This window comes from Callorhinus ursinus, unplaced genomic scaffold (genome assembly GCF_003265705.2).
Source record: "Callorhinus ursinus isolate GAN/ISIS: 27379988/994484 unplaced genomic scaffold, GSC_fseal_2.0 scaffold88, whole genome shotgun sequence".
NCBI classification, from domain to species: Eukaryota; Metazoa; Chordata; class Mammalia; order Carnivora; family Otariidae; genus Callorhinus; species Callorhinus ursinus.
Window position 1 is genome coordinate 2,451,566 of NW_027397150.1, and position 16,023 is coordinate 2,467,588.

General features: G+C 42.1%; 1 protein-coding gene across 2 annotated transcripts in view; it reads right to left on the reverse strand.

Annotated features, from left to right (window-relative positions):
• Positions 1-3,044: 3,044 nt before the first annotated feature.
• Positions 3,045-16,023, reverse strand: part of SLAMF1 (signaling lymphocytic activation molecule family member 1) — a 33,554-nt gene continuing 20,575 nt past the window's right edge. Inside the window, exons 6-8 of one of the 2 annotated variants that reach the window (XM_025860655.2) lie at positions 14,613-14,696; positions 6,892-6,984; positions 3,045-5,502 (exon numbers count right to left, since the gene is read on the reverse strand). In XM_025860655.2, coding sequence (XP_025716440.1) covers positions 5,469-5,502; positions 6,892-6,984; positions 14,613-14,696 — 211 coding nt within the window. In that variant the 3' untranslated portion in view covers positions 3,045-5,468. The remainder of the gene's footprint in view (positions 5,503-6,891; positions 6,985-14,612; positions 14,697-16,023) is intronic. The other variant, XM_025860654.2, reaches the window with a different exon arrangement.

Consider the following 16,023-nt stretch of genomic DNA (forward strand, 5'->3'; position numbering starts at 1 on the left):
CCACCCAGCAGTAAAACATTAATGCACATGCCAACATGGGTGAATCACAGTATAATCATGCCAAGTGAAAGAAGCCAGACACAAAATGTACTCTAAGTTCCATTTACAGAAAAATTTTAGAAAATGCAAACTTATCTATAGGGACCAAAAAAAAAAAAAAGAAAGAAAGCACATCAATAGTTACCTGGTTGGGGGATGGGTGGAGCAGGTGGGTAGGATCACAAAAGGTACAAAATAACTTTTGGAGTGCTCATTATTCTACGTACAGTAATTGTTTTGCGGTGTATACATATGTAAATACATATATATATATACATATATTTTAAGCACATTTTGGAGTCTCCTACACATGTTTTCTTGAGTAGAGAGCACTTTGGGAACATGAAACTCAATTTACACTGTGTTCAATTTTTGTTGCAAGTATGCAGATTGACTGAATATCCCCAAATGTCAGACTCTCAATATTACTGTTAGACATTTTATATATTTGGTGTCACCTTTCCTTGGAAAATGGTGTATTCTCTAGTGATTCCTAGTCCTTGAACTTCTGTCAAGTAGTCGATACACCTGATGTCATCAAGCCTCCAACATAATTCCTAAATTTCCTTTTTATGTGAGCTCTGTGCAATAAGCACATTGTAGTGTGGGGTTTGAGTGAGAGCATGCATGATGATAAAAGGTAGACGCAGTCTGCTTAAAGGATGTAGTGACCGTAAAACTTTCAGGTACCTAACAGCATAGCATTTACATCCATGAAACAAAAATTGCTTGAAATACAATTAGAATTTGTCAGAAGGATGGCCATGTTTCTTTTTATTCAAGTTGACCTGGCCATGTGACATTTTCATGATGGTGCCCCTGGGCCAGCTCGCTGTAGTGTGTCCTCCTAATTTCTTCTTGGTGGAGCATTACATCCACAACCAGGTCAGACAGAAGCCACATTTTCTACTGCCTCGTTCTTTCTCTCGCCAATATGTCCTAATGCCTTAATAGACCGTCCTACATCTGGAAACCAATCGGTTCTACTAGCGATTACATATTACATTTTAAGAAACATATACAGATCTATATTTTTCCATCAGTAATAAGAATTAATTAGTATTGCTATCCCTACCTCCTAACAAAATGACTTAGCATTTATTTCTCTCAGTAAGCTGGAATGATCTCCACATTGTGAATTCCATGGGTCAATTCCTTGTTCTCTTCTTTCTAGAATAATCACATAATTTTATCATCCGAACCAAAGGATGTTTGAGATTTAAAAGGGCACTTAGCTAATTAATACTATTTGATTTCTGAAATATTAATATGTTGGATGACAAATTGGTTTTTATTATAATGGTGAACTGGAAAAATAGTTTCATAAAAATATTTTCAAAAAATTATGTCTACAAATAGACAAAGTTATGTCTAAAAATGACATAATTTTAATGAAAATTAAAATAACTACTAGATCACATACTTGATTGGCCAAGAAAATCAGCTAATATCAAGTGCTATTGAGGAACAGGGACAGGAGAAGCTCTAATATACTGTCAGCAGGAGTATATATTTTGCAGAACGGTTAGAGAGTAAAATATTTGCATAGGTATTTGCATAAATTATGATTTTTTTCCCTCCTCTTCCTAGTCTCAGGTCGGAAGTGTGACTGCCATAAAAGTAAATCTGATATCTTGGTTCGTTTTGGTTTGCTTTGTTTTTAAATTCTGAGCTGCTGTGTCTTATCTTCAGCTGGAAATGTTCTACTTCATTTCCATTGTTACTTCAAACTCCCTACGTAAAATAAGCCTACTCTCCTCACTCCTGAAGTCTTGGCTTTGGTGCACCTCCTCTGCGCTAACTGAGCATCCCTTTCTTCCTCTGCTGAGGAGACTCCCCATTCTGGTTTGCCCGGCCCCCGGCCCATTGTCATTACTAACAGCACCTCCTTCTTTTCACGCGAGTCCCAGTAGGTGACATGGTTGTCTACCTAGCATAAGGCTGCGATCATCGTCTGTGCTCTTTGCCTCTCCCACTAGATGACGAGCTCTGACACTTAGTAGGAACTTAATAACCTTGTTGAATGGGTGAAGCGCTGAGTAGGAATGCTCTGCCTCTCCCACTAGATGACGAGCTCTGACACTTAGTAGGAACTTAATAACCTTGTTGAATGGGTGAAGCGCTGAGTAGGAGTCTTCTGTGACAGAGACTTACTGCAGCGAGCCTTGACTAGAGTCGGCCACCAGTCCACCCTGGGCTTCCTTGTCTCCAGGGGAGGGGTCAGCTCTCCCCGCCAGCCTGTCAGTGCTGTGAACTGATGTGAATCCAGCCCCCGCTTCACTGAGCCCCGCCGCTACCGAGTCCTCCTCCTCCAGACGCGGAAGGGTTTTGGCGAGGCTGGTGTGGAGGGGACGGCGCTGCGACATGTCCCTCTTGTGGCCGCTGTAGGCAACGCGTCACAAATCCCTTCCGACTTTCAACGCAGCCTTTCGGTGGGTGGCTCTGAAGACGTCCGCCCAGATTTCGTTTGGGTTTGAGGTAGGGTTTGGGCATCAGTATTTTTTTAAAGCTACCCAGGCAACTCTATTATTGATATCACCTTGGAAATACTGGCAGGCGTGGGCCCATACAGCTGTCTTCTCTGGGGGACGGTGGCTCCTGACTCTGGTGACTGGGGGGCACAGACCTAACCCTTGCCCGCATCCCAGGAAAGGGACAGACAGCTTCACAGCTCATCAAACCCAATCAGCCACCCTCAGTGTTTCTTTTTTTTTTTTTTTTAAGATTTTATTTATTTAGTTGACAGAGACAGCGAGAGAGGGAACACAAGCAGGGGGAGTGGGAGAGGGAGAAGCCGGCTTCCCGCCGAGCAGGGAGCCCGATGCGGGGCTCGATCCCAGGACCCCGGGATCATGACCTGAGCCGAAGGCAGACGCTTAACGACTGAGCCACCCAGGCGCCCCCACCTCAGTGTTTCATAGCTGCAGAAGCACAAAGCTGTGGAACGTGTCTTGCCATATTGCTATGTTATGAATCTTCCAGGTAGCACAAGACAAAAGGGCAAATTCCTTGATGGACTGTCCGAATTTTATTCATTTCCAGGAGGTAGAAACAAAAACTCAGGAAGAGACGTAACTTACTGTCATCAGTGGTTCTTCAGCCCGCCTGTGCACCGTTCACCAATCGCATGGGTTTGTAGGAGCAGAGTTAAGTGTACTCAGGAGGCTTGGGACTACACCCAGTTGCATTTTGGAGCCCAGACCCTTAAAACCGAGAATGGTCTGTTCCTCTTGAGTTCTCTAGAATTCAGAATATGCTCAGTCAAAAGAAAACATTAGAAAAGAAACATGGGGAAACTGGACTCTAAAGTATCAGTTTCATTTTTTAGGCCTGAGGAAAAGGAAAGCTCCAGCCCCACCAGCAGTGCCCCCAGGGAAGGGTGTGAGCTGAGGCGTGTGCGCTTTCCGACTTGAATCTGGAGCCTGATGGTGCAGAACCTGACATCTAACTGTCATTTGAAGGACAGCCTGAAAGTCCACAAGACACAGCCATCCTCCTCAGTGAGGTCTTGAGCCTCGGTCAGGGAATTTTGAAGAGAGAGCTTCTTCTTTCCCCCTTTCTTTCCTTCCTTCCATCGGGTAGAATTCGGCCACAGAAAAAAACCCAAGTGTTGAGAACTGACGTGCTAGAACACTCTGAGTTGTAGTAAGGGACTGAGTGCTCATAACCCCAAGGTTTACAAATCCTTGATAGTAGCTTCCTCAGTTTTTGAGAACAGACAGCTAATGAGCCTACATTTATATGAGGGTGGTGTAGTGGACTTTTTTGGTTTTTGTTTTTTTCTTTTTTGCCTGCTCAGTGTTGAATCTCACTTGCTTGTGTTTGCAGAATTCCCTAACTTGTAAGAGGCAGAACTCACCAACCACTGTGAAAGTGGAACATGTCAGATATTCACTTCCCAGCCTCCCTTGGAGGCAGAACATGGTTGCATGACCTAACACTGGCCCCTCAGTCCCAGACTCTGAATTAGAAACTAGAACGGAAGAGATGAAGGGACGCTGGAGAGATCACTTTGGTGCAGACAACACGCCAGCAACGTTGACTTTCCAAGTCCAGCGGAGGCAGGGAGGGGGTGGAGGAGTCGGGGTCTAGCTCCAGGAGGACAAGAGCAGTGCCCCAGGTGCCCAGCATCCCTGCGCTGGAAAGTCGGTACCCTTGTTATACGGTCAGGAGATGGCTGGTGGTTCCTGAACCAGTGTTCACCAAGGTCTTCCAAGAACCTATTTAACCAACCGAACTAAGAGCTTAAACTGAAGCAGGCCTGCCTGAGAGCAGAGAATAGGAAGAAAATAGGACTTTGCTAGAAGAGGCTCTTTCTGTCTGCAGCCTGCAATTTAAGTTATTCAGCATGCAATTATTTGAAGCTGTTGGGTTACAATATGTTAATTTTCTACATCAGGATACATTTAGTGTGAGAAGGGGAGTGCAGGTGCCTGGTAAAGACCCAGATGTCATGAGGCCATGGATGTGAACGGGTTCAGGACACAGCGAGAGCATCTTAGCTGAGGATCCACAGGCGTTGCTCAATGGAGTAAACAGAGAAGTAGGGATTTAAAGATCTTTTTGAGAAGTGAAAGATCAGCCTGGGACAAGTTCTGATTACGCCGAGTTCCTCTGTAACGGCGCCACCAAACACCTGTCATGTTTCTTTAAACCTAATGCCATCTGCACGGAATACTTTTAAGTATTCTTATACTTAAACATTACATATGTAAGTATATATATGTTATATAATATTAAACTTAAATATTCTATAATTTTTTGAGAATCTCAGGTGATTTTCCTTCCATTATTCAAAGCTCAGAGACTTCACAGTCATGTTGTCAGTTTATTGACCCTTCAGCTTCTCGGTTTTGCAAATAAAATACTATTAGCTTCTTTCAGAGAATAATCTCAGAGTGTTCTACATATAACAAGGAGTTCACCCTTCACTGCCCGTCCAGAGAGAGAAAGTGAGGCGCAGAGCCTCGATCAGGTCTGGGTGGATCGGGGTCAGCTCCCAGGACCAAGCACAGGCAGCCGAGACGTAAGACATTGCAGACGTCAGCTGTCTGAGAGAGGTACTAGATGTCGCAGCTTCCTGCCTTCAGCTCTTATTGTCCGGTCCCAGCACGGAGCAAGACAACTGGAGGTCTGGGCCCCCTGGACCCACATTACTCGTTCCATCTGCTATGCCACAAAGCTGGAAAGCTGTATCTCTAGTTCTCTCTTCCAGGCCTGGGCTCTGGGGAGCAGGCTGAGTGCTCAGAAAGCCTCAGTCCCTTGTCCATCCCACAGGTGGCTGTGGAAGAAGCATCCCCAGGGAGTTGATCTGAGAAGAGTACAGATGTGCAGAGTGTCACGGGAGCTTGGGACATGGAGTCAAGTTCAGTGTTTATTCCTTCAGGAAGTCCCTTCACTGAGTCTGTGGTGTCAGCTCTCTGGAAGTGTCACACTGGCATAGACTGTGATGGAATTTGGTTCCTGGGGACAAAACAGAAGTCTGTGAGCAGAGGCACCAGCTTCACAGGCTACAAATGGAAAGCACGCTGCTTAGTAAAAGGAAAGAGTCTCAGGTATCAGGTGGCGCAGTGACTTACTGGGAGCGGAACCTCAGGGCTCCAGCTCCCTTCCAGGTGTGTGCACCCCATCACCATTGGGGAGACCCAGAAGATGTCTCTCTTTGCTCTCTGCCCTGACCTTGCCTTATAAGGAAAACCATTTGCTTTGCTGTTGGGCACAGGGCAGAGTTGGAGAAACCCAGAGAATTCTGACGGAGCTTTAGAAAGGGATAGTGAGACCCAAAGAGAGAAGGAAAAATTGGAGCAGAGACGGGAGAGGAAAGACAGGACTGCAGGCGAAGATGTTTTCTAGGTAGAGTAGATTCAAGAGTCAGAGAAAGACAGGAATGGAGGAATTCAGGAAGTTTTGCTGTAAAATGTGAAATACAACAGACTGTTTTTGATGAAGAAAACATCACTAAAAATCTACATTATTTCTTAAAGCTTTTTAAAATCAGAGTCATGTATTTACTTCCCCCATTGAATAGGACAGTGTTCTGAGAATAGACCTCTGGATGCAGACAGGGCATCCTCCCAGGCATCTCCGGGTGTGAGTCCAGTAAGAGCTTTGAGGCAGAGGAGTCAACGTAGGCATTTCTGTGGCCTTTTGTTCCTCAATTATCTCCTAAAATGCTTTATTTAATAGAACGCCACTAGGGCCAAGATTTCAGCCCAGAATTTATTTCTGTCCATTTAGGAAAAGAAATAATTCCTATCGAGTAAACTTGATCCATGCTGGTCTTGCAGTGGGGGTAGATAGTGAGGCTTAGTCTGGGCTGCACACCATATTCTCTTCCGGGCTCATGCCAGGCACAGCTCCAGTCCTAGACATTCTGATGAAACTGGGCTGGATGGAGCCCCCGCATGAGCCTTTTTACAAAGTTGTCCTGTGATTCTGTGATGCAGCTGGACTCAGGAGCTCTTAGACTCGAGATGCAAATCCCAAATGTAAACATGCTCTGGGGAGGCTGTTTTTTTAATGGATAAATGTCTGGTTGCTCACCATGAACTTTCTGATTGAACAGAATCCTAGGAGAAAGCTCCAGGAATCTTTATTTTTAGCAAATATGCCAGCAGATTCTGATGTGGTTTTTGGACAGCTCTCGGAGAAACACTAGTGAACAGAGAGAGAGCTGTCCCATGTGAGCAGCCAGGAGGGGTCCCCCGGAAGTCCCGCAGCCAAGACCATGGAGGATCCTTGAGACCCGCTTTCTAGGGCTTGCCTTCTCCACTTCAGGACTGTTTTATTTCGGCTCTACCCAGGTCCCACCATCCCTTCCCTGAAGAGAAGAGGCTCAGAGAGATGCCTCACCTGGACAGGCTCTGGGACAGGTTCTGTGGCAGCAACGTAAATGGTGGTGCAGGGGTCCTGAGCTGGCAGGGGATCAGGTTTCTTCTGAACAGACTACGAGAGAAGCAAAGAAAGAGGAAATCAGCTGAGCAGAGTTGTTTCCATCTGATTCTCCCCATGGAGAAGCACAAGATCCAGAAGCTTGGAGCCAGAGAGCCCCTCAGAGTCAACTGGTCCAGCCTCCTTCCCAGGTGGAAATGCTCCTGCAAATTCCCCAGAATTCAATTCTCAGGGCTTTGCCTGGACTCCCCCAGTGGCATCGTGGAGCTCACAGCCTCGAGAGGCAGCCCACTGCACCATGAGCCCTTCCCAAATGTTGTACGTCTTCCTGCTGGTGAACCAGCACTGCTGGGGCTGGCCCCGGTGCAGTTGAAGGGAATGGGATCTTCATAACATTTGTCTCACTCCTGTCCTCGAGTTCATCCCATCCCACCCCGCTGCTCCTGCTGTTCCTGACTCTGACAGGGTTTCCTGTGACTTCTCTTTCCTGTGCAAGTACTGAACTTAATAATATAATAAGCATAATAATAAGCATACATACAATGTTTTCCACAAGTGCCCATTTGTCTCACATCAACTCTGCATGTTAAATCCCGTTGTTATATTTCACAGAAGGAGAAGCTAAGGCTCAGAAAGACTTCATACTTTCCTATGTGCATTTAATCATTGTCCACATTATTAGTCTTTATATGATATATCAAAGCTAAGGGTCCCACGAGGCCTCTCAGCTTAAAGTGGATGCTCTTCCCAGCATGCTGCTCTTCTTTGCTTACGCCAACTTATAATGACCTAAATACCCCAGATATTTAAAGTCTAATTTATACATGATGGCACTTAACTGTGCGATATTTAAAGCACTCCGATACATTTACATGTTGTTTTTATGTATTTTATGTATTTTATGTATTTTATGTTGTATTTTATGTTTTATGTTTTTATTCCTATATTTCTTCACATTCCCCACAAAAATAGTACTGGGCACATTTTTTAAAAATCCATTGATGTTACTTTAAATGACTTACAATCCATAATACCAGGATGAAGTCAATGTAGGGGTAAATTGAGACCACATCCCCATTAAATGGAGGTAACAAGACTTATGCCAGGGAAGTCATTCTTTCAACACACTTCAGGGACACCAGTGTAGGATATTGCTACTCCCCACTTCTCCTGGATGTAGAGCAAGACTAGAAACTAAACATGGGTTTTAACTTGAGAAGCTCAGAATCTTGTCCTCTGATGGAAAAGGTAAGGAATTAAAAACGTTTACTAGAGGAAAGAAGATTCAAGGCGGGACATGATCTTTCTCTTTATATATTTGATGGATTGTCATGTAGAAAAAGAATTAGATTTGTCCTGTAGAGTGCTTCGGGTTTAAACCAAGATTGGAATTTGGAGATTCAATATAGTGAAGATCTTTCTAATATTAAGAGATGCTCAAATGTGGAATGGATTGCCTTGGGAGGCAGGGAATTCGCCATTACTGGAAGTGCCTGGGGTAGACCAGGGCTTCTCATACTTGAATGTACATATGCATTATGTGGGTGTCTTGTTAGAAAGCTGGTTCTATTTCAGAAGACTTGGGGTAAGCCCTGAGGTTCTGCATTTCTAAAAATGTCCCAGGTGATACTGATGCTGCTTATTCACAGACTGTATTTTAGCAAAAAGGAGCTAGCCAGCACTTTGGAAGTAATAATGAGAAGATAACTCAAGCAGTAACTGGGTGATTCAAATAGATGACTTTCAAGATCCCATACAACTCACAGATGCTATATTTCGGAGAAAAAATGAATTTAAGAAGAATTACTTGCAATAAGGAGATAGATGAAGAGAATGTGAAACAATTTAAGAGACCTTCATCCCTGCCTGTCTTCCTGTCTGTGAAGACTTTGGTATGACCTGACTTAGAGGCACAGGGGAGAAGTTAGTAACTTAAGCTTTTCATGTTTAGTGAAGAAGTTTGGCAAAGGAGGAAAAAAGTATAAGGGAAACCACCTATACTTACTTCTTCAACACAACATGGTTAGCACATTGTTATTTTTCCCTTCAGGATTTTAACCTGGATTTAGGGAATTCTCTTAAACATAGTTGTAATAACTTAGTACATTTTTGTATCCCTGTGTCTTCAGTTAGGGCATGAGTCCAGGGAGCGTGATTTACAGAAACTCCAGGGGTGTCATTCTCACATATTTTTCATGAGCAGTGTTTCCCAGAGTTGTACAATGTAGCAGTCCTGAGAAGACCTAGGAGAGTTCCCTAGCAGACAGCAAATGTGTGTTACATAATTTTCCCTGTTACCCTAGTCTTTATAATGGTATCATATCATTGTTACAAATAAGAACAAAGAAAATATTAACATTTAATCATTGTCTACGTTATTAGTCTTTATATGATATCATATAGCATTGCAACTATGAACAAAGAAAATTGTAAAAACATAGGTAAGTGCAAATGCATATTGATGTATAAAACAATAACAATTATGTCTCCTATGTTTAAAACATACATGAAATTAAAATAATGGCCCAAAAAAGGCACATAAATCAGAAGGTGAAGTTAGAGGGAAGATGAAGTTTTGTCCAGGAAGAGAATAAACACTAGACTTTGGTGAGTCAAGGATGCATTTTATAATTTCTAGGTTATCAACTAAAAAACAGGAAAAAATTTGCTTAATTATTAAAAGGGAGGAGAATGGTGTAATAAATTATAATTTAAAACCCTCCTACACTGTTGGTGGGAATGCAAGCTGGTGTAGCCACTCTGAAAAACAGTATGGAGGTTCCTCAAAAATTTGAAAATAGAGCTACCATACGATCCAGCAATTGCACTACTGGGTATTTACCACAAAGATACAAATGTAGGGATCCGAAGGGGTATGTGCACCCCAATGTTTATAGTAGCAATGTCCACAATAGCCAAACTATGGAAAGAGCCAAGATGTCCATCGATAGATGAATGGATAAAGAAGAGGTGGTATATATCTACACTGGAATATTATGCAGCCATCAAAAGGAATGAGATCTTGCCATTTGCAACGACGTGGATAGAACTGGAGGGTATTATGCTAAGTGAAATAAGTCAATCAGAGAAACACATGTATCATATGACCTCACTGATATGAGGAATTCTTAATCTCAGGAAACAGAGGGTTGCTGGAGTGGTGGGGGGGTGGGAGGGACGGCGTGGCTGGGTGATAGACATTGCGGAGGGTATGTGCTATGGTGAGCACTGTGAATTGTGCAAGACTGTTGAATCACAGATATGTACCTCTGAAACAAATAATACATTATATGTTAAAAAAAAAAAAAGAAAGAAGAAGATAACAGAAAGGAAAGAATGAAGGAGGGGAAACTGGAGGGGGAGACGAACCATAAGAGACTATGGACTCTGAGAAACAAACTGAGGGTTCTAGAGGGGAGGGGGCGGGGGGATGGGTTAGCCTGGTGATGGGTATTAAAGAGGGCACATTCTGCATGGAGCACTGGCTGTTATACGCAAACAATGAATCATGGAACACTACATCAAAAACTAACGATGTAATATATGGTGATTAACATAACATAATAAAAATAAATAAGTGAATAAAAATATAACAGCTTCAAAAAAATTATAATTTAAAAGATTCATCCCTCAGAGGAACCCCTGACTCAGATAACTTTACCCGTGAGTCCTACCAAATATTTAAGGGAAAAATAACATCAATCCTGCCCAGAGGAAATGTACCCTGTAGTGGGTTGAACTGTGACCCCCAAAAGATGGGTCCATCCAGAATCTCTAAATGTGACCTTATTTGGAAGAGGATCTTTGCAGATGTACTTAAGGTAAGGATTTTAAACTCAGGTCAAGCTGGATTAAATCCAGTGATGAGTGTCCTTTTACTGTTAAAAGGAAAGGAGAAGACCCAGAGATAGAGAGAGAAGAAATGTATGCAGAGGTGGAGGCAGAAATTGGAGTTCTGTAGCTACAAGCCAACTAAATGTCAAAGAGTGCCCGGAGCCACCAGAAGCTGGAAGAGGTAAGGCAACATTTTCAGAAAGAGCAGGGCCTGCCCACACTTCCATCTTGAACTTCTGGCCTCCACAGCTGTTAGAGGATGACTTTGTAGCTTTAAGTCTCCATGTCTGCAAACATTTGTTACAGTAGCACTAGGAAATGAACATGCACTCTTACTCATCTTGTGAGATTAGCATAATCTTGGTATCAAAACCTCCATTACAAGAGAGGAGAAATGCAGGCCAATTCCACTCAGAAGCCTAAACAGGACAGCAACAGCATCCTCTGAACAAAATATTAATAAAATAAAACCCAGCGATATTTGAAAAGGACCAGACTACATCGCCTCTATTCCAGGAATGCAAATGCAGTGTAGTCTGTGCAGATCAGTGTGGTTCAGCAGATAAATAAAAAAGATAATATAAAAAAATCCATATCAATAGATGCAGAGAGAGTGTTGATAAAATTCAATGCCGATTCCTTAGCAAACCAGGAACAGAAGAGAATGTTCTCAATCAGATGAAAAGGCAGCTATAAAAACCTTCAGCAAAAACCATATTTAATGGCCAGATGTTGAAAGTTTCCCTTTTGAGTTTGGAACCATCCAAGGACGCCTCTTTTAACACTTCCATTCAACACTGGATAGGAAATCTCAGCCAGTAAAACAGGAAGAGAAGTTATGTGGTTTGAAAATGAAGAAATATAGTGTAATTTTTTTTACAGATGGTACAATTTTGTACAGAGAAAATCCAAGTCACCTGTAGAAAAATGACTAGAATTTATAAGTGAGTTTAGCAATGTTGCAAATATAAGTTTAAAATACAAAAATTAATTGTATTTCTAGGTATCTATAATATATAGAAACTAAAAAATTTTTAAAAGATAATGTTGATGATAGTATTCCAAAATCTCAAATGCTCAAATGCCAAGTAATAAATTATGATGGACAAGTGTCTTATGCAAAACACTATAAAACATTGTTTAGAGAAATTAAAGAAGGCCTACATGAAGGAAAGGATGTATTATTTTGTGAATGGAAGGACTCAATACTGTAAGTATGTATGGTCTCCTCAAAGTGATCAGTGCAGTTCTGATTAAAGTTCCAGCAGGATTTTTAGGTGGAACTTGACAAACTGAAGGTAAAATATATATGAAAATACAAATGACCAAAAATGGCCAAGAACTCTTGAAGAAGAACAAAAACAAATAAGAAGACATTTTACCAGATATCAGACTTGTCATGAATCTGTAATCTATAACGAATTTGTAAAGATTGTATGCTACTGGCACAAGCCTAAACAAACAGGAAAGGGAGCAGGATAGAGAACCAAAACAATGGATCCTCACATATACGGACTCTTGGTTTGTGATTAAGATGGCACTAACAGGGGCAAGGGCCATCTTTTCAATATGTGGTCGATAGGACATCCATTTGGAGAAAAATGAAACCTGACCCATCTCACACCTTACTCCAAAAGGCATTTTCAGGTACATAACAGATATAAATGTGAAAGATAAACCACACAGCTTTTAGAAAATGATAGAATATCTTCATTACCCACGAGTAGAGAAAGATTTCTCAAACAGGACACAAAAATCGTTATCTACAAAGGAAGAGATTACTGAATTGCTCTATACTGCAGTTAAGAACCTTTCTTTATCAGGTGTCACTGAGAAATTGCAAAGGCGAAACACAGAATGGGTGAAGGTATTTGCTAAAATGTAACTGCCAAAAAAATTTTTTTAATTAAAAAATAAAATAAAATGTAACTGCCAAAAAGCTAAAAACATTTAAAGAACTTATGCTAATCGTTTAAAAAAAGCCTGAAATTCTAAGGAAAATGGACAAGAGATTTAACAGGCACTTTAAAGAGAGAGGATATTAATATGACCAATAAATATAAGAAGCATTGTCCAATTTCCTTAATAATTAGGGGAATGCAAAATAAAACTATAAAAAGACACGTCCAACAGAATGACTAAAATTAAAAAGGCTGATAACACCTAGTTTTGATTAGAATGTGTAGCTGGCCTGAAAGTAAATTGATGCACTCAGTTTGAAAAGCAGTTTGGCCTTATCTAGTGAATTTGAAGATATGCATACTGTATGATTCAGCAATTCTACTTCTAGGTACATACCCAACAAAAATAGGGTGCACATATCTACCAAGAGATACACATGTGGATGTTCATAGTTGGAATTTTTATAATAGTTTCAAACTGGAAATAACCCAAGTGTCCATCAATAGTCAGCTAGATAAATGAACTCTTGTATATTCATGCAGTGATGTTCTATAAAGCAATGAAAATAAATGCATTATATCCAAGCACAAAGACATATGAATCTCATGAAAGTAATACTGAGGGGAAAAAACCAGACCCAAGAGGAAAAATACTGTAGAATCCCATTTTTATAAAGTTAAAGAGAGAGAGAGAGAGAGAGAGAGAGAGAGAGAGAGAGAGAGAGAGAACGCTAAAATATATTTTTAGAAGTCAGGACAGTGATATCTTTGGTGAGGAGAGAGAGAATAGAGATGAAGGAGGGGGTACAGGAGGTCTTGTGGGGGTTGCTGGCAATGTTCTGTTCCTTGATCTGGCTGGTAGCTATATGGTATTAGAGGACTCAATACTGAAAGATGTAATTTCTCCTCAAATAGATCTGTAGATTCAATGCAATCCTAATAGGATTTTCTCCCCTTTTCTGATACTTGAGAAGCTGATTCTGAAATATATACAAAAGTACGAAGGGACAAGACTAGTTGAAAACTGTTGGAGAAAAACAAGGTGGGAAGATTCGCTTTACTAGATAACACGATAGGGTAATTCATTGAGCTGACATTTATACTTTGTGCACTTCTGGTATATATGTCCTGGTTTACAGTAAAAAGAACAGCATCAGACAGAGTAGATAGGGAAGGCACCATGCTAAAGTTGAAACTGGTTACCAAATGTGTAAATGCAAGGGTGGAGTTTACTCTTGGGACTCTCCTATATTTAAACGGAGCCTGGTTCTCAGCGGTAGTGATGGCCTATGTATTAAACCCTCCAAGCCACTAGAGGGCAGCAGAAATAAGAGCTTTGTCCTAGAGTCCTCTGAATGGCCAGATTCTGGTCTGTACATCACCTAGAATTGCCTTCATGTCTGAAGAACTAGAGTGTCTACCCATCTAACCATATTCCTTTAGCCTCCCTCTTACGCCTAACATACCTGCTCCTCAACTTCACCGTGGCTCTCCCTCAGTCCAACTGCCTTCCGTCAGGTCTTTCATCTCCAGCCTACATATCACCTTCCATCTACCCAGCCAAAATCCTCAAGATCCTCCTTCCCTGTCTCCTGGTGCTTTGCAAACTCCTACACTTGGATCAGACCAGCACATCATACAACAGCCTTACTGCACCTTCCTTCTGACCTCAAGCCTGCACCCTTGTCCCTAGAGAGGGTTTGGTAACAGGGAACCACAGACACTCGGAACGCCAGGGCTGGAGGAGTCGTGTGTCATGTGTTTCTTGCTTCCTCATTTTTCCCTAAGAAGACATGGATGACCAGAAGAGTACCCAGTGTTTTCCATTATTTCAAATAACAAATAGTCCCATCTGACACTGAAGTTTAATGCCTTTTGCAAGATGGACTGGCCAGGAATCCCACGGGGAAGCAGGCCCACCCCAGACAAAGAAAATAGAGAACTTACACCTGATTTCTGGACTTGGGCATAAATAGTAAGGCTTTTTGCTTCCATTGTTGGCTGGTAATGATTTGCTTTACCTGGGGAAAAGAAACCACAGTGGTTATCTCTGTCTGGCATGCCCACAAACTCTCCTCAGACCTGTCTGGTCTTTACCCCCCCACCACCTCCCCACCTGCCCCAGGAGTCCCAAAGGCACAAACACCAAGTCCCAACACATGTGTCACATGACCTTAGGTTAGTTACTCCATCTCTCTAATTCTATTTCTCTATCTGTGAAATGGGACTGAAGTATCTGCACCCCCAGGGTTGTTGTGATGATCACAGGAGATATTATTTGTAAAGTGTTTAGAACAGTGCCTGGCACGTAGTAAATTCCCAGTATGTGTTCCATGCAATTGGAATGCCGTTCAATTATTTTAATCTCTATTGTTTAATGTGCATATCTAGTCTCCTAATAAGATTCTAAGTTCTCCAAGGACGGGGCTCATTACTCTTTTGTACCCTCCCGCTTGTTGTACGTTGCTTCACTCAGCTTCTCATCCCTCTGTTTCTGGGGCACTTGAAGGCCTCATACCATAACTGTAAAATGACTGTGTAATGTCCTTTCCTACTGTGTCCTGAAGCACGAAATTGTCCTTTGTTAGCAGGACTTCATGTACTTAAATTGGCTCTAAGGACTATTCCCAGATGCTCCTTGTGCCACCCCCTGCTGGCCATAGGACTTAAACATTGATGTGTTAATTCAACTCCATTAAAAGATTTGTCTATGTGTGTAAGTATCCATCCATCCATCCATCTATCCATCCATCATGCACCTGTCCATGATCCATCGTCTAAGCATGGACGCCACTGTATTTGGTACTTTCTGTGTATGGACTCATGGATCCCCACAACAATACCATGTGGTACATAATATCATCCCCATTTTGCAGAAGAGAGTTCATTTATTTAGTCACATAGCTCGTCAGTGGCAAAGTCTTCATTTGAATGTAAGTTTGTCTGATGCCAAACCCTATGTTTTTAACCACTGTATTCTGGATATGAAATTGCCAGAGGAACCATTTGAACACCTTCAGAGCCAGGCAGCATTTTGGAGGTGACAGCATTAGAAAGTGCTAACAGAATCAAAACAAAGTCTTGCAAAGGGTACAGGAATTAATGTAGGTTTTCCCGTAAGTTTGAGGCCAAGATTTCATGTTCCTGGCTTACAAGGAGTACAGGGTGGCTGGAAACAAGGATGGATATGTGTGCTGAGGAGGGTGACAGGGACTTGTGGGGAGATGGGGGGCATTACTCCCTTCAGAGCGCAAACATGCGGTGAGCAGAATGTGGTTGAGGAAAGAATGTGAGTTAGGACCCTGGCACCCACTCCGGCTAGGTTAGCATGGCTGCGTTAATCTCCGTTTTCTCCGTC